The 19,515-nt window shown below is 47.9% G+C and overlaps 1 protein-coding gene across 1 annotated transcript in view; it reads right to left on the bottom strand.

Moving 5' to 3' along the window:
* ITGB4 (integrin subunit beta 4) overlaps positions 1-19,515 on the bottom strand; it is a 293,817-nt gene that overhangs the window by 199,069 nt on the left and 75,233 nt on the right. Inside the window, exons 3-4 of the mRNA XM_078654540.1 lie at positions 880-962; positions 186-287 (exon numbers count right to left, since the gene is read on the bottom strand). Of these exons, the coding sequence (XP_078510666.1) occupies positions 186-287; positions 880-962 (185 nt within the window). The remainder of the gene's footprint in view (positions 1-185; positions 288-879; positions 963-19,515) is intronic.

Raw genomic sequence — 19,515 nt, 5'->3', positions numbered from 1 at the left:
TTTCCTAACAGATCTCAAGCCCGCAATACTATTCTTCAGTGACCCACATCTTGACATCTTGGCCTCACTCACTCACAGCCTCACTCTTCATCCACATCCTTCACTCAGTCGCCTCTCACTCATCCCGAGGATGGAGAAGGAGCAGGTCTGGGAGGAAAAATGCGTAAAATGACCATGGTACTCACCTCCTCTACGCGAACCTCGCTCGCCATGTACACAATACCAGCAGCACTGCAGCCAGCGTCCTCCAGGTGCTTCAGCAAGTTGCAGCGAACGTTCCTAAAGTTCTGTACAGACATGAGGAACAAAAGTTCCATTAGTAAACCAGTTCCAGGTACGTTCTACCCAATCCACGCCCTCTCGTTGCTATCAGCCCCATTCCCGTCTTGGCTAGGTGCTCCGCAGTGCCCTGTTGCTCAAAGTTTGGTGAGCCCAAGTTGTGGACTGACTGCACAGAACATCAGAGTGTCAGTCACATGTCAGCCTGTGCCTCTGCACAGCAAGGAAGGCTGAGCCAATGTCAGTCAAATGTCAGCAGATGCCTGTGAACGGATACAGGGCTTGAGTAGGCTCGTGCTAATTTACCTACACTACACTCTCTCTCTGGAATAGTAGCCTGTCTCCCTCTCCCATGTGCCTGTTCTCTCTCTCGCCCAAGAATGTATCGCTTCCTTTCTGGTAATATCTGCCCACTTCTCTCTGATAGTATACCTTTCCTTCTACAGCAGCCTGGGCCCCACCTCCAGCTGCTATATTACTTCCTCTCATGCTATCTCACAGTCTCAGGCTTCTCTTGTCTCACTGCTCCATTTCTCCTTCTCAGTGGGTCTCTCGCGCGCACACATTCTGCATCACATGGCTGTAATATGAAAGCATTACCTCATCGGTGCAGTAGGCGCACTCTTTATCCACCCGGATGCATTCGCTGCAGGTTTTGGCTTGGGAGGCCTCACAGCGGTTAGCTGGTAAAAGAAGAGAGCATCAGGTAAGGGTGGAAGTAATTTAAGGAACACACTGAGAACAGACGGAAGCCAACATTAATGAACAAACCAGGAGGAAAATAGGCCCGTTTTTAAAGTTCAGGCTTTCATTAAAGTGGACGCCATCTTTAAGAAACAGATCGTAAATCGCAATGTTCCAATAAATAGCTAGACTGCTAACTTAACTTAGCAACAACCACAATCCTGCTGCTCAGACCAACTTTAGAATGATTCCCATTTCTATGGGGAATGCTGATCATGTAGACAAATGCATTCTTTTTTCCGATGGCGCTACAATACCTTAAAGCTATTTACAAAGTTTCCAACCTGTGAGTACTCTTATATACATTGTTTTTTTAAACTGTAAGAATGTATTTATACACTATACAACAAGTACTTACATTGGATACCCATGCATGCTTTCATTTTTCCACATAATCAATTTCAAGGAATTATCCACATGCCTAGGGTGACCAGATAGCTCCATGTCACCAGTAGACTGGTTTTTCCATTCCTAGGCTTCGCTTCTACATGTCAGTGCGTTCTGGGAGTTGTAGTCTTGGATCATTTTAACTGCGCCAGTTGGACCAAAACACCTGATAAGAATAATACATAGGGGCAAAATCACGGGATGGAAAAGTTTTGGGAGTTAAGGTGGGTGATACCAGTACTGCAATTCCCGATTCTGACTGGTACCGCTCCACCACCACCTATGGTCCCCAGAGTAGGAAATAACATGCGGGACCAAGAACTACTGGGTTCTTTCCCACACATTTACCCAAATTCCAGAGACTATCCTGCTCACAATTACCACCCGCTGTGAGCAGCAGGTGCTAAATCTGAGTGTGTGCCCACAGGGAGTCACTATGCAGGGGCCGCGGGCTGAGCGTAAATTCTTAGCAGTCACTCAGAGGGCCATCTTGGGCAACAAGCAGTTCTGAGATACTGAAAGAAAAGCATAGCGAAGATTCATAAACCAACCGTAAAAGTTTGTTGAGTCCTTGGTCGGACTACATCTGAACATGATTGTCAGTGCCAAGATAATATCCGAGAGAGCTGCGCAATGACAGATTCCTGATTGTATCATCAGAATAAAATGCATATCTACAGCATATCTGCAGCCAAGTCGCCCAATATCACATTTAACACTTGGGCAAGGACCTCAAAATCTGTAGTCAAGGAGGGAGTTATTATATACCTTCTCAAAGGCCTTAAAACCCAGCACATTGTGGATTGCCCTTGTGAATGGTATAATATACCATCGCTGTAGCTCTCTGTGGCCCACACCACCCTGCTGCGCATGGGTACATGCCCTCAACACGTTACTTAGTATGACAGGTAGGGCCCCCGAGTCTCTGAAGAAATATCCTGGCCATGACTATGTGACTCTGTATATGCTATCTTCATGTGCGACCAGTCCCTAGCAGGCCCTCAGAGCATGACTATCAGAGGTAGGCTTTAAATGTCTTGCTGTTTTCTGTGCTTTACAATAATCAGCTTCTGTCATTAAGGGCAAGTCTGTTCTCTTCGTCTCTGCAGCCCATAACAGATATTGGAGGCAGGGAGGCAACGTTCAGATGATGTCACAGGAGGCAGAGCTTGGAAGTAACAAGATGGCCACACTTTCTCCTCTGAAGTTCTAGCCTAGACATCCACTAATGACCATTATCTAAACATATTCCTTGAGCATCTGTACTTTATTATATTAGGCATAAGGGCACCATGACAAATTAACCAGGGCCGTGAATTTTTTCTAAGAGGTACAATAGTTGGGGAAATGACATTATGAGAGGACACCCAACCGTCCCCACGAGGCAGAGGCCTAGCATTCCATGAGGAAGGAGCCACTGGCACATGCGCGGCGTGCATGAACACTAAGGCGGAGAAGCAGAGAAGACCGAAGATCTAACCTGTGGAAGAACGGACAGACGACAGACCACCAGATCGAGGGGGGAAGATCATGGCAGTGGCTCTCAAAAGTACGAGAGGAAGACACAAGCAGTGAACCTGGATAGCCATGGTGAGTCCCACAGGAACCATATGACGAAGGCGAAGAGGAGTGCATTAACAAATGTGTTAGAAACAGCAGCTATGCTGGGGACAGGCAACTCGGCATAACATTGAGACATAACTGTCTTCTGACTCAAACACACATCTTCGGAAAAAAAAGCATTTCCCGAACCACAGCAATTTATTTTCATGTCTCCTCGGAAAACTGAGGCAGCACTCAGCATTAGATCTCATAAACCATACGGATCATCACCTGCTTCCCACGGTACCAACAAGTGCTAATAATCCTAACAGAAGTCAACAAGCACAGCCAATATGAGGGTACTGGCCACAAAACTTGCAAATCTGTCACCCGTGTGACGTCGCGGGTGGCGCTCGCGCTAATTATAGCGGTGCCGCGACGTTAATAATGCTCAGGAGCCTGAAGTGTGGTTTGCGCGTGGCTCCGACTAACTAGCCGGCCACGCCTCTTTATTTTATACTGCGGGCGCGTGACGACACGCAGCCACGCTAACGTGACCTCGGGACGCACGTAGGCTGCAACGCTACCCTGCGCCCGAGGATACTACATTCCTTCTACCTTTATTCAACAATAACACAACTCGGACACAATAGAAATAACGAGGGTCTGTTACCAGTCACTAGATTCCAGTCTCTGGGTGATCACACCATGAAGTCAGCCAGCCTGGAGGATGGTGCCGGGTTTTGGCGTAGTCCATACCTGGACTGCTCTCCCCTCGATAATGGCACCTCCGGTGTCATTCTTGTCGGGGTTCTGCTTTCCGGAGACCTTACCGGGGAGCTCGGCAGGCTCTCTCCTAGGGTTGCCGGCAGCAGCTGAGTGTCTGAGTCCATCCGGCTATCTTCTTCGGTGGGGGGCGGTCCTGGCAGTTCTAGGCCGCCGTCCTCCGCTCGTTGACTCAGCCGGGTCCTCGGATGGTCGGGTTCCGGTCGATCAGGGGTCCCAGCATGGACTTTCTTAAAGAAAGAGATGTTACGAGTGACAACTTCGGCTCCCCTCTGGACAGTCACCATGGTGCCAGTTCGGGGAAGGACAGTCCAAGGCTTGTGTTCAAACGAGAGTCGGAACTTGCTCCCGGGATATCGGTCCTTGATGTATACCCTGTCTCTTTCTTGGATATCGGATTCTTTGGCTCGTCTCCGGACGCTGGCCTGGTCATTGGACCATGTACGGTTAGCTAGGGTCTTTTCCGCGTCGACTTGGGCTGGGACCCAGTTTGGATGGTTCGGAATAGTGTCTTTTAATACTCGGCCCATGGTTGCCGGCCCAGGAGCTGCCTCGGTTGTGAGATGAGGCGTTAGCCGATACTCCCGTAGAAAACTGTAGATGGCCCTTTCCACCGGTGATCCATCAGCATGTGCAATGCGTATCGTCTTGTTGAGCGTGCGCATAAATCTCTCTACTTCCCCATTGGCTTGGGGCCAGCGTGGAGTCACTTTCCTGTGATGGATTCCCCAGCTCCTTAGGTAGTCCGCGAACTCTTGGCTCTGGAAGAGTGGGCCATTGTCCGTCTTGACCACCTCGAATATTCCGTGCGTGGCGATGGTTATCTCAAATTTGGTGATGACTTCAGTCGCTGTCTGACTCCCTATGATCTCTACCTCTGGATATTTCGTGAAGTCGTCGATGATCACTAGGGCATAGCGCCCATCGGGGAGATGGCCGAAATCTGCCCTCACGCACTCCCACGGCCTTTGGGGGTTGTCTTCGCTGATTGGATGAGGCCGATCTGGTTGACCCACTGATTGGCACCAGGTGAAGGTTCTGACCGTCTGCTCGACCATTGCGTCCATGCCTGGGAACCACACCTTGGCTCTTAGTCTTTTCTTGGTTTTCACCATGCCTTGGTGTCCTCGGTGTGCCAGATCTACGGTTTGCTGAGCCAAGTCAGAGGGCATCACCAATCTTGGTCCTCGTAAGAGGCAGCCTTGGCTGTCGATGGACAGTTCGTCTTTGACGCGCATCATTGCTTCTAGTGCCGCTTTGGCTTGCAGCGTTCTCCTGCTCAAGGTGGTTTGGATCGGGCACCAGTCGTTCGACTGGATGGCTGAGGCGGCCAGTTGCAGACATTTATCTCTTTGGGTGGCTTCAATAATGGCCTCGAGACTCATGGGCAGAGGCCGGGCCCTTTCCAGCACAAGCCGAACATATTCTTCGGTCTCCTCTGCGTCCTCTCTTTCCGCTTGCGTGGCTTTTCGGGGGTGTCTTGAAAGGTAATCTGCTGGGTTCGATGAATCTGGTTTGTACTCGACCCTGTAGTCGTATCCTTGCAGTTGGAGTATCCATTTTTCAATCCTTGGTGGCGGCTTGGATGCTGAACCTTGGAACAGGGGTATGAGCGGTTTGTGATCCGTAGACACAGAGAAGGGATGACCATATACATAGACGTGAAAGTGCCGGCAGGCCCAGTGGATTGCGATTGCCTCTCTCACTATTTGCGAGTATCTCTGTTCAGTGTCTTGGACCGGCTGGCATATGCGATAGGTGCCCATTCTCCGTTACTCTGCAGTTGGGTGAGGACTGCCCCTAGCCCGTAAGGGCTGGCGTCTACTGCTACATTGGTGGATCTGGTAGGGTCAAAATAGGATAGAGTTGTGTCCACTGACAGGACCGCTTTCGTTGCATTGAATGCTTGTTCCTGCTCCGGGCCCCACTGCCAGGTGGTTGTGGACTTAGTCAGCTCCCTGAGGGGTTTAGTGAGGTTGGAGAGGTCGGGGATGAACCGTCCGCAAAAGTTCACCATGCCTAGGAAGCTCCTGATTTCCAAGATGTTGGAGGGAGCTGGAGCCTCTCGGACGTCTCTCACCTTGTCGGGGTCTGGGGCTATTCCCTGGTCTGAAAATGTATATCCAAAAAAGCTGATTCTGTTCTTCAGAAACTGACACTTTTCTCTGTGGAGGGTCAGACCGGATTCTTTGATCCTTTGGAGGACTCCCCTCAACCTCTGGTGATGATCTTCTACTGACGACGCGTAGATAAGTAGATCATCGCTCACGTTCCAGAGCCCTGGGAGCCCACTGAGAACTTCCCGGATGGTGTTTTGGAACACCTCAGCGGCACTCGAGATCCCAAAATTGAGGCGTCGGTATCTTCTGAGGCCCACATGCGTGGAGAAGGTGGTTATGTACCGAGAGTCCGAGTGTAGTGGTAGCTGGGGATAGCCGGACCGGAGGTCCATCTTTGAGAGCCACCTCGCGCCGTTCAACTCTCCCAAAATGTCGTCGACGGTTGGGGTTAGGTGACGTTCCCTTTTCACTGCCGCATTTGGGAGGCGCATGTCCACACAGATGCAGACTTGCCCTGGCTGCTTAGGCTTTCGGGCCACTACGATTGGGGACACCAATGGAGTGGGCCCACTGACTTTCTCGATGATACCTTGTTTCTCCAGCGCCTCCAGCTCTTCTTCGACCTTGTTCCTCAAGTGAAACGCGATGCGCCTATGTCTCAGGGCCACTGGTTGGACCGACGGGTCAATGTGGAGGAACACTTCCTTCCCTTTCAGGCATCCGATGCCTTTGAAGATGCCTCCGAATTCTTCAAGGATGGCTTCTAGTTCATCTTCTAGCACTGCCATGGCGAAAGATATGAGTCTCAGCTCTTCCGCTGATTGACCGCTTATTAGCATGCCGCTGCCTTCTTTCGTGACATATACAGTAGTGGGTACTTTGAGGCCCTGGAGTTGCAGTTTGGTTTTGAAACAGCCTATGAGTGGAATAGGTGTCTTCTGGCCATATGCGAACACTCTGATCTTTGCCTCACGCAGAGGGGGCCGGCTACTCAGCTGGTTGTACACGTTGGCTGCCATCAACTCTATGGATGCTCCCGTGTCAATGGTGGCTCTCACCTCTTGCTGGTGAATCTTGATTCAACACTTTGGCAGACGTCGCTTTTTCCATCATGGCTGGTCAATTGCGAATACATAGTGGACTGGGTACTCACTCGTGTCATCGTCCATGTCCTCGCTGTCACGTTCCTCCACTACAGCTTGAGCGGCTTCCTTCTTTGACTTCGTTGATCGGCATACTGCTGCGAAGTGGTTCATCCATCCGCACGCACTGCACTTCTTCCCTTTCGCCGGGCAGTCCTGCATGCGGTGGGGGTTGCTTCCGCAATATCCGCACTCCTTCCGCTTGTCTTGCTGCTTCTTCCCGGCATTTTGGGGCACTTTTGGTCTTACTACATTCACTTTCTCCGCCACGTTGACTTGTTCTGTCTTGATTGGTCGGCGAAGTGCTGCTTCCATGTGGGAGGCTCTGGCCTGCGATAATTCTTTGGAGCGGCCTACGGTAAGGATGTCCGCTAATGGCTTGCCGTCCTCCTGAAGGATGGTGACTCTGAGTTTTGAGGAGTAGCACCCTTGGATTATTTGACCTCGGATTTCCTCCTGTTCATCCCGAAATCCGCACGTGCTGGCCAGCTCTTTCAGGCGTCCATGGAAAGCGTCCAACGGCTCTTCTGATTCCTGCTTGGCCTGGCGAAATATGAACCTTTCATAGTCTCTGTTCGCCATGGGTTCAAAGTGCGCGTTTAGGGCGTTAAGGAGTGTGTGATATGTCTTGGGCGTGGCTTCCACTATCGTCTTGTAAATACGGTGGATATCCTTGCCCCCTAGGCGGAGCAGTAGAGCTCTGCGCCTCTCACGGGCTGTGCCTGCCCCCTCAAAGTAGATTTGAAGATGATCGGTCCAATCCCTTCAGCGTGGGGCTAGGGACGATGGAGCTCCATCCACAATAAATGGTTCAATGGCGGGAATCAACGCCATTTTGGCGCGTGCGTGGGGCGCTGCGCAGTCTGTGTGACGCTCACCTCCTGGGTGCACTGGTGATCGCCTGGCCGATGTCGGTGGTTACTTGTGTGGCCTGCTTTCCCTCTTTTCCTTTATAGTGGTCGCCTGCCTGATGCACAGCCCTGACCTCAATAGTGGGCTCACGTGGCACTCGGGCGTGGGCCAGCTCCAGGGCGTGGTGGGGGCTCTCTTTCCTGCAGCTCTCACCAACAGTGTTCACCTTCCTGCAGCTCCCAGCAACAGTGGGCACAAGATAGGGCTTCCAGGGCACTGTGGCAGCAACACTCACTACCATGAGCCAGCAGCATGCACCTACAAGGCCCTCGTGGTCTTTCAGGGGCCTGGGCACCACAGCACAAGAAAACGGCCCAACTCACAGCAGAGGGGGGGCACTCAGCACAGTGTGGGGTCAAAAAAGCCCTTTGTCGCCAGTGTGACATCGCGGGTGGCGTTCGCGCTAATTATAGCGGCGCCGCGACGTTAATAATGCTCAGGAGCCTGTAGTGTGGTTTGCGCGTGGCTCCGACTAACTAGCCGGCCACGCCTCTTTATTTTATACTGTGGGCGCGTGACAACACGCGCCCATGCTAACGTGACCTCGGGACGCGGGTAGGCTGCAACGCTACCCTGCGCCCGAGGATACTACAACCCGCATTAGCAAGAAGTCTGAGCACTCAAGACGAGTCTAAGCTCTAGGTTGCCACTCAGAAAGATATTAGTTTCAGGTTAGTTAAGCATGCTGTCATAGCTGTACCAAAGAAAATAAAGAAATTACAACTGGTTGAGCCTCAACATTTTCCTCAATACTTAAAATAGTTTGAGGGTGTGGAAATGGACCAGTCACAGCCACCTAAACAAGAAGCCACCAAAGACTCACCTTTTATTACAAAAGAACTACACAGAAAGAGAAAAAAAAGAAAAGGAGAACCAATAGAGAAGTGAGTGACAACACAGGTGACCAGGAGACAAAAGATCCCCTGGAAAACACAGTAGAATGTGAACCAGCACCACAATGAAAAGACCCTGGATAGGATTATTTCGAAAACTATATTGCCCAAATGATTACACAAAACCACGGCCACCAGCCATGACAACACAGGACATACTTGTAATACCTGCAGTAACACATAGGAGGTAGTGAGATACATACTACACACGCAGGTGGACTGACCGACCTAGAGAGAAAGCTTGAAAAACAAAGACAAATACACAATAGCACTGATTCTGTAGAAAGGCAGATATTCTATTTCACGAAGACACAGCAAACACAGGATTGTATCAATAGACCATTGAACCACTCAAGACCCCACAGTGAGAAACTGGGATGGCATAACATTGCATGAAAAGCTAAAAAGACAATAAAACATCAGATATTGCATTGAAACAAGGGCCACACTTGAAGAACTAGAGAACCATAATAATTTAAAAAACTGGGTATAGAAAAGAGAGGCTACGGAACCAGCAAAGTGAAGCAGAACATCAGTGGAGGTGAAACTCCAGTTGCATTATTTTTCCCACAACACAGACTTTCAGCATTCTTGAAACATGCCTGGATGATACAGGTTGGTTTGTCTTTGCAAAACAAAACATTAAAGCATGAAAAACAGGAGTAAGATGAATCGATTCACACACCAAGGTCTTCCTTACGAGAGGCTCGGAAAATAACCCAGAATTTACCCACCATCGGAGTTACGGATACCCGGGGTATGGGTAACTTCAGTGGAGGGGAAAATCCAGCCCATAATGAGTTGGATCCTGAGGGTTAATTAAGAAATGAGGCATGGTGGGAAAGAAACCAGTCATTTTAAGTCCTATTCTCCTGGTAATTCATCATTCTTCCCCAGAATTAGGCCCTCATACGGGATAGAGCTGCCAGTGCTAAAGCAGAATTCTAAATTGACTACACTGCCCAGAATTCTAATGGAATTAGAATCAAAAATAAACAATATCAGTTGGAGGTAGGAGTAGGACTAATGATTCAGAATTTGGCAAACACAGAAGAATCAATACACAGGGCAGCAAGGGGAGTGCGACCCTGAAAGATGTTGTAATGAAAGAAGGGGGGGGTCCCAGTGAGATTAAGCTAATGAATCAAAAATAAACACAAATAATAATGCACTAAATGAATCTACGATGTTTTAATCACACAGTAGATGAAGCCAAGATATGGTCAGAATTAGTGACCCCAATGTGAAACTAGCACAATCATTGAGACAGTAGTGTTATTTGGCACACACTAGAAAGAAGAGAGCATACCAATTAGTTCGGGGCTCATCGTCTTATCATCATATAGGGAAAACCTCCATGGAGACGAAATTGATCTAAAAGAATACATAAATGAGGAGACTATCGGTGATTCATTCACAGCGCTCGGCGATCTATGGGGACGTCAGTACTGTCTACCTTGAATCACGGTAAGCCATGGTCTCTGTACCAGCTTCATTTTCTCTTACCCAGTCCTGGGGCTCGTCCTCCCTTGACGTAGTCTCCTCGTTTATGTATTCTTTTAGATTGATTTGTGCAACCTCCTGCCTAGCGTCCTCGGGCTGCACCAGACCTGACCTCGAGGCGTGAGGCTCCTCCTCCCCCTTGATAATTCACTGAGATATCGTTTGTACGAATGGGGACTACCGCAATTTACGCCTAACATCACGGTAAGCCCTACTACCAGTCACACGACTTTTTTCCTAGCCCTAAGCACGGTTGGCACTTGAATTAATCTCCTTATTGTTTTAGATTGATCAGTGAAAACCAATGCCCAATGTCCCCGGGCTGCTCATGACCTACGCCTCGACGCTCGCCCCCATATATGAACTCACTCATATGTAAGTCTCATGTGGTATACATCTAACATTGATGTTGCAGCCCTTTCCTCTCCTATCAAACTAGTATTAAATACCACTGTCATATATGTTTACTTCATTTAGATCAATTTCGTCTCCATGGAGGTTTTCCCTATATGATGATAAGACGATGAGCCCCGAACTAATTGGTATGCTCTCTTCTTTCTAGTGTGTGCCAAATAACACTACTGTCTCAATGATTGTGCTAGTTTCACATTGGGGTCACTAATTCTGACTCCCCTATTTTTAACATTAATAGGTTGCTAGTCCCATCCCCCGTCCTGAAGAAGACCCCATCGCAAGGGTTCAATAAGTCCTGCTTCATCTGAGGGTCGAAACGTCGACAACACTTTCCTGCTCCGCAGCCCCCATTTAAAAAATATTACATAATATGTATTATGTGGGGCATGTGTTTTGAATGATTTTTGTGATTTATTATCTCTTCAGTATTTCAATACATATGCAAATGTATCAGATCTTGTTCTGATTTTTATGTCACCTTCCCAACTTGCACTATCCTCACTTATCACTTACCCTTGTTCTTGGGCACTATCCAACCAAATAAGATTTAAGAATTTGATAAATTGTTTGATACCATATCTTGGCTTCATCTACTGTGTGATTAAAACATCGTAGATTCATTTAGTGCATTATTATTTGTGTTTATTTTTGATTCATTAGCTTAATCTCACTGGAACCCCCCCTTCTTTCATTACTTCATACAACCCAGGTCCCAGCGACTTATTTGGGTAAACCCCCTCGCTATACCCCTGAAAGATGTTGGACAGACAATTCTCTGATAGATCCACCGATGCAGTACAACCTAAATGCCATAGAATATGCATTTGAATCATGCACACTAGGGAAATTGGCAAAATTCACAGTTTTGCTCATCACTACATGAAAGAATAAAATGTTTGTATTCTTTAAAGATGATTATCGAATCATTCCATTATGGTCTTAGCCACACACACTGACAAAAATAAACCAAAAACAACAATATAAGGAATGAACACCTGGCTGAACTGAGTAACCTGCATAGAAGAGGATACAAATAACGCTGAAACAATGTTTAAGTAGCAACTTAGGTTCAGTATCTCATAATAAATGTGAGCATGAGGACATACCTTACTTTCAAGATTCAGAACAGATACTAGCAGGAACCTGGTTCGGGGAGATAATGTCTCCCACAAGACAATTTCAGCTCAAAATGAATTTGCCTGTATCTCATATAACATTTGAGCATGGAGAGAAACCTTACTTTCAAAATTCAGAACAGATATCAGCTGCCAACTGGTTTGGGGAGAAAATGTCTCTCACAAGAAAATGTGTGATCAAACCAGTCTCCGGGGCAAAATTTACACTGGGGAATCTTGCAAAATTTTGTGATATTCTTTTAACACTAAATTTGTGAATTTCGTCAGATTTTACAGGGGTACAAAAAACGACACAGGCTTAGAAGCAGCCTCACAAATAAAATGACGCACAGAACGGAACCGTAAAAAGGTTTAGAGAACATAACACAACTGAAGGCAAAGGAATAACTCTACCCCCACAAAGAAACTACTTCAGGAACACACAACAGTCATATACGGCCTGAACAATCTTTTTACTTCACAAGCAGGACTTATGTTAGTTTACCTCAGGATTATGACGATTTCTGGATTTCTGTCCAGAACACAGCTAAGCAATAGGCTTTCTAGACTTTAGGTCTAATTACGAGTTTTGCGGTCCATAGGACCACCACACTTGCGGGGGAGGTGCGGTGGCGGTCAGACTGCACCAGCGGTACGACCGCCGTATTATGAGAACGGAGGTCACACCTCCATGGGACTGCTGCAACCGCCAGGGATCCACAATCAATGGCGTTGGCGTGGGGGTATTGAGACCGCAAAATGCTTGGTAGTGCCACTGTGGCACAGCCAAGCATATTATGAGTTTCCTTACCACCAGCAGTCTCATGGCCGTTCTCATGCAATGAAACTGCTAGCGGTAAGAAAACAGAGGGAGGTCCTCCTGGACCCCCTCTTGCCTGTGTGCATGGGGGTGCATGCAGGGGGGCACATGTTGTGCCTCCTTGTGCACATGTACCCCTTTTACAGCATGGCATTGACTGCACACTCCATGCTGTGAAGGAAAGTGCATTGGTGGTCCAGCGGCAGTGCAGTTCTAAGGCGCACATATGAGCCTTTGTACTGCACAGCCGCGGGACCGCCATGCCGCCCACCTGCCAGACAACAAAATAACTCATAATCGGGTGGGGGCGATCGACTTTGACGGTCTTGGAGCAGGCGCTGGTGTGGCGGCCCGCGTCAAGACAGCCAAAATCGTAAATAGGCCCTTTGTCAATGTGCCAATCAAAAAAGAAAGCAAGAGGAACTGCAACCACCCTGCGACCCATTGAGCAATACTTGAGTGAGATGTGTTTTAGATAACAATCAATGTTGTGCAATATCACAGAGATTGTTAGTGAAACTCAAATCCTCTTTCATCATGGAAAGACACACGTAAGAACACTAGGAAACTAGGAATATATTTTCAGTATTTAAAATCAAAACCCTATCTCAGTGCAGACAATTTGAATAGTAACTATTATAATAACAAGAAAATTAGTGGTAATGATACTTATCAGTAGGGTGAACAATAAGAAATATTGTAAATTGTGGGTATATTGTGAGGCTTATTAATATTAATAATTCCCACCCCACCTTTCTTACAGTTAACTAAGCTCAACTTAATGCAAAAGAGGCCTACTTCAAGTATCAGAGATTATACACACCCACATACCTCTTCTGATCAACAGAATCAATGTTCAGCTGAGTAACAGTGTCTGTTATTCTCATTTGTATAGGTGGGCAGGGCAGGCAAATAAGCCTGCCAAGTGAAAGCTAAATGTGCCTTCCTGGAGCGTTCCTGCGAGGGGATTATGGGTCTGTAGGCCCTGTTGTCTTGACCCTCTGGTTAGATGTTTCTCTCTACTCTACAGGGCCGGATAATCCTTTAAGCGTTTCCCCGGTGGGCGGGAGTCCTCGGAGGCCGGTTTTGAAAAGCCCAGGGCCACTGCTGGTGCCTCTTTCACTTTCCCCAGCTCCCCCAGGTTAATTGCAGGAAGCAGGAGGGGGCTTCAGGAGAAAGAAAGGAGGGTAGGAAAGGTAGAGACAAAGTGATCAAAGAAGGAGAGGTTATAGGGAGAAGTTAGAGAGAATGGATGGATGGAAAGAAAGAGATTGCACGAGGAGAGGGAGGGAGCAGGGGTAGTTTGACCATCTTAGCCAGAGCTGCTTTTGGTTTCCCAGTTCCGCCCTGCTACCCCATTTTACTCTGTTATAGTTCATACGTTGTATGTGAACATTGCTGAACGTTTTGAGAATAAACAATTCGTAGATATGCCCTCTTAGCCTTTCATTTACTTACATTGTGTGAAAATTTGCAAATTATACGACAACAAAGAATGAGAAGTGAAGTTTTCAGCTTATATGAAACCTTCTTTATTATTTCAAAATAATCCCCTAGAAGAGAATTTGACCCACTTACAAAAACATGAATGTATTCGAGTAGTTTTATCATGTTATTGTGAAAACAACATGTATACATGTGCATTTATATTTAACCCTTATTCCTAAATAAACAGCATATATAATTCAAGCAGTGGGATACCAAGAGGAGAAAGTTTATGATAATTGGGATGAAGCCGCAAGAATTAGGGGAGACCGATGGCACTTTTGTAACTCTGAGAGTTGTCCACTAGGTGGAGCCATTTGCAAATTAACTGCACTTTTGAATTTAGCACCAGGATGAACCTTAAACTCTTGTCGCTGCATGCTTTTGTAAACTCTACAAATAGAGTTTCTGTATTCTGGCCTGGATTGCTTGGACTTGTGACTTCGCCCTAAATGCTCTTTCTAATGATCTTGATAGCATGGATATTTTGATATACTCTTATCAGACGCCATGTTCAGACGTCTGAGAACTAGGGCCTACTGAGAACCTGGCCTCCTCCCTTTCAATGTTCAAGATTCCGAGAGGGAAGAGGGGGTCGTTATCCTATGCAGCTGTCCAGGTGTACCTTCCAGCGTTCCTTTCACCCACAGCAGCAGGACTCCGTCCAGAGCCTCTTGTTCTTGCACTGGGCGTTTTTTCCTTCCGAATCGTATCTGCTTGCCAGGGCCTGCCTGCTTTGCTTTTTCTCTGCAGTTTGTTCGTATTCCTTTCCCTCGTCGTTCCTCCTCCTGCCCCTGGTCGCCCTTGCTCCGTGGGTTCAAAGGTCATGCCCCTGCTCTCAAGCCCCCACCCCCCCCGTCCTCCTGCTCTGCTGCCCCGCGCTCCTGGCGACCCTCACTTTGCCCCTCTGGAAACCTTCAACCGGAGTCCGCTGTGAAACGAGGCGTATTTCCATCTTCCCGCCCGCTCTCCGTGGCAGGCCTATTCTTCTTCATGTGTTTATGGATTTGTTTTTAATGTGCCAACATCTCGCCAAGACCTCTTCGAAGCGCACTACATGGGGAAGGGGGCATCATCCTGCGCAAGGACAGGGAGGGGGCATTCTGAAGAGAGTGCTGGGGGGGGGGGGGGGTGGGGCAATGCAGGTACTCGGGGGTCAAAGGCTGCTTTGAACAATAACCTATTCCTCCACCTCGTTCACTAACACTATGGCAGTGTGCAGGGCCAGTGCTGCCAGCCCCCCCCGCCCCCAACCCCCCAAGAATGCAAGACCTGTCCCACGATAAACCCAAACGCACATACACTCACTGGCCACACTGAACGAGCACCAGGCACCCTAACGCAGTAAACTCTACAGACACTGTTGTGCCCGACGTGCATAGATGTACCAGCAACATCACGTTGACTTTCTTTCATTATGTTACAACATTTGTACCAACTGTCCATAATGACATATTCGTAAATATGCAGCACTTAAATTCGCCTAGAGCACCAGCGTACAATCTAAAACTAAATGCTGTACTTTGATATCTTTTCCATGATTGTATGTGATTGTTTCTGCAGCACTTTTGACAACCTTGTGTTTCGGGCATTAATTTTCTGGCAGGGTCTGTAGTGTGAGACTTTGAGTAGCGGAGGTAATTTACTTCTTTAAGGTTTTAGAATTGTATTTTTAATTATTTTCAATCTCTTAACCCCCCTGGCCCAACTCCAGGCCCATCTGCATCTTTTTATCGCCCACCACTTTATACCTCATGGCTCATTTACCTGGGTTATGGTTTAACAGTTATGGCAGCAACATGGCGAATTCTTGCAGTTATTGTGACAGGGAGGGGGCTCAATTATTTTTCCATGTACCCAGAGTTCACCACCACTGTCCTGCATACAGGTTTACATACTTCAAGTGATTGAACGAAAGGCTCTGCCTCTGCCTCTGCCAGTCCTTCGTCCTTTCACCTACGCCAAAATGAGGCTTGAACCGCAGGCTCGACAATCCATCTTTTATCAGCACAACCATCAAAGGTGGCCAGGGACTAGAGTCGACATCTGTCATTCATGCAGCCCAGTCACTCTTACTATGTGTCCACCGAGAACTATCAGCTTGAAGCACCCCTCCCTGAGAGGTCACCTGCACTACACCCCGCCCCCCAAAACACATAGCAGAAAAGTGAGAGTATTTGCCACAACCCAACGCTTGCTTGAGCATCATCCTTGTGACCGGTTGCTTGGGTGACCAAATGCCACAAGTGGAACACACTGATCACCCCAACTGGAAAGTGTACAATTCCAATAGGTACCCTGCAGCAACAACCTCATTGTGCATGCTCAGAGATGGGCCAAAGTGGGGCACTACACAGTAGACCCTCTCTTCAGTGCTGCTCTCTCAGAGCACGCTAAGAGCAAACGGCACCTTTGGTCAGAAGCATGCACGCCCAGAGGCTCCAAAATCACCAGCAGTAGCAGCAAAGGTTAACCCACCCTTGAGTTGGAACTTCAATATTACCGTCCTGGGCGCACTCCGCGAGCTCTTGCCGGCAGCTCCCAGCACAGGCATGATGGTGGATTTGGGATCACAGCACCTTCGCTGCTTCTGGTTGCAGCTGCTTTACCTTCCTTTCCTTACTGCAGACATCCCTCTAGTCTGCAGCAGCTGCTCTCTTTCTCCCTCTGCCTGCTACAGGACCTAGTAGGTCCTAGTGGGACATTTGTCATCTGAATATCTTGCTCGCTTCTTGCCTTGCCTCCCTAGTCCATAAGTTTTTCTCTTAATCGCTGATACTTTCAGTGTCTGTAGACCATAGGTGAGGACACAGTTTGAGAGGAAGTTCATTCCAGTTAAGCCTTAGTTTCTGCATCCATCCATCCAAGGCCCCACTGTAGCCAAGGGGTCCCTGCTCGCTCAGCCCTTGGGCCACCAGATTCTGTGGGCAGATCCTTCATGTTAGACACTCATGTCACACGTTACAATGCATGAAGAGGCTAGGATACAATGCAACCACGCAGGGAGGGCACAGAACAAGCCAGCGTATAGCATTACAAACATTACAAACACAACAAACATTACTTTGCAAACATACAAACACATTACATTGCAAACATACTAGGAGTATGATAGTCCACTATGGATCAGGCCTACATCTGTTCAAGGCACAGAACCAACTCACATTGTGACACTTTAATAACCCAGTACTAAGTACCAAATGGGCTCGATTTTCTTGTGCTTTTTTGTCCTACTCTTCAGTGCCGGTTGCTAGGCCAAGACAAAAAAAATTATGTGGACAAAATCTCACCTTCGGGTGAATGCTTTGAGCAAAATACATCTTGCGGAAACAATAAAGCCTCAGCTGTGACACATTATTCTCCTTGAACCAGTGTCTTGCCGATTCTCGTGTGAACTTTGACCATAAGGTTGGCTCGTTCATGCTCTTTTTAGGCAAGAGCAGTTCCTAAAAAGGTTCTTGCAAGTTTGCATAATTTTCATAACATTTAATACAAAATCTTTTTACGATTTATTTTCCTTTGTTTGCTATCTTCCTGGTCAGTGTCTCGCTTCCTCTGCTGCAGCCCCTCTTTACTTGTGTTTCCTTTTCTTGAGTTCTTGTAGTGCTGAATCTCTCTTTCAGCTCTTTACTAGGCCCTGCTCTCAAACTCAAACCTACAATTCCTGAAGCTTTTCTTGTCCATTTCTTGGTATTACATGTGCACGTTTGTATTCCTAGTGGCATTTACTCATGTTGTATGGAAGTCCTTTTCTTTAGGGTTTGGCTGTTTGTATCTTGAGTAGGCAACCTCTGCCCATCCCTTTGTATCCCCCTGTGTGTTGTGTTTGTTTTCAAGAAGCAGTCACCTTTCCGTTCCTGCTGAACTCAAACAGGCTTTTATTTCATGAGTATTGTTTCCTTATTTATGTTTTAGGTTCTAGAAAGAAAGCCTGCTGCAGCTGCTTCTTTCAATAAGCTAGGTCAGCGAGACGCAGTAATAACAAGTTTCTCAGAGGTTAGTTTCCTCTGTCGTCCTGGGAAATTCTGAAATCATTCCGTGTACCAAATTATGTGAAAGCAAAAAAAAACCAATAAAGATCTTCTAGGCACACAAGGGTTCAGTAGATCTCAACCGAGGTGGTGGAGTCCATTTACTACTGATGTCCTGGGGCCCGGCCCCCTGTGGATGCTGGTAGCTGAGCACCAAGTCAATCTCTTTAGTATTTGCCTCTCAGGCTAACATGGTGAACAGTCTGAGGTGTACTCGGGGCAGTGTCGTGGAGTCAGAGACTCAGAACACAACCATGCATCTGACACCGACCAAAAAGGGTTTATTATAGGCTCTCACTTTCTGTATCATCGACGGGGTAGCTTTCTTCTGAGCCATCTTCTCATCTCTCATCTGTCTTTGCCGGACCTCTTTTTGCCACATCCTTAGGGAATCGAACATGCTCTGGCGACTGCGCCTAGCAAACAATCTATCTTAGCTGTATCAAAGGAACCGGTCAACGGCCACTGCAAATCCACATTACCCTTAGTGTACCGATGCCACAAAGTATTAAACAGAATCGGGGTAAGTCCATATTTCACATACATCTCAAAATTGGGAGAGCCTTCTAAAGGATCAGGCTGACTCTCCGCCAATCTGGCATCAGTTGAACGACAACAACACCCAAAACATCGCAACTTACTGAAACGCGGCATCTTGCTCACGCAATCAGACACCGCCAAAGAACTCACATGCACCCACACACAAAAGGACAAAACAGCTATCCCCACAAACAACCACTCATGTCCTCACACACACATATTTCCTATGGGCATACATCGAGTCACCATACCATACGTGTTACCACAATGGGACAAGGTCCGTCGACCGAGTCCTGGGCAACCGGACCCTACCGCAGACTTAATAAACACTGAACAGCGCAGAAACTGTTCCGGAGGCCGGAGGAAAGGTCAGCCACACGAGCGGTACTACGGACCACTGCACGGATTCACCCCGGGAGACCTGGGACCCTTCCAGCAAACCCCCCTTCCGGGTTAGGCTTGGATCCTTTCCCAGAGTTCCACCAAGAGCAACCGCAACTCCGTCCGAGTACCGTCCGACCAGACGCTCCACAACATAGGAGCGTCAGGTCCCCCCCCCCCCGAACCTCCACCAAACCACAAACAGTCTGTCAGAGCGTCTCATGCACTCTGAGTTCCCCGGGGCACCCTAGCCCCTCGGAGCACCCTAGCTCCTTCAATCATCAGTCGGACCACTCACCTCTTTTTTTCATGGAACCCGACAGCCCCTGTTCTCCACCGCTGGCTGCTTAGTCCAACACGGTCAGCTCCCAAAGGTCCGCCTTCTGGACCCCGACGCAGGATCATAAGCCGGGACCTCTCCCGATCAGCAGGGTGGGGCAGCACTGTAAGAACCAAGCCCGGCATCAAATGGGTACCCAGA

Source organism: Lissotriton helveticus, chromosome 7 (genome assembly GCF_964261635.1).
Source record: "Lissotriton helveticus chromosome 7, aLisHel1.1, whole genome shotgun sequence".
In the NCBI taxonomy this organism is placed as follows: Eukaryota; Metazoa; Chordata; class Amphibia; order Caudata; family Salamandridae; genus Lissotriton; species Lissotriton helveticus.
The sequence above is the reverse complement of the archived record's forward strand: the minus strand, read 5'-3'. Positions and strand labels throughout refer to the sequence as shown.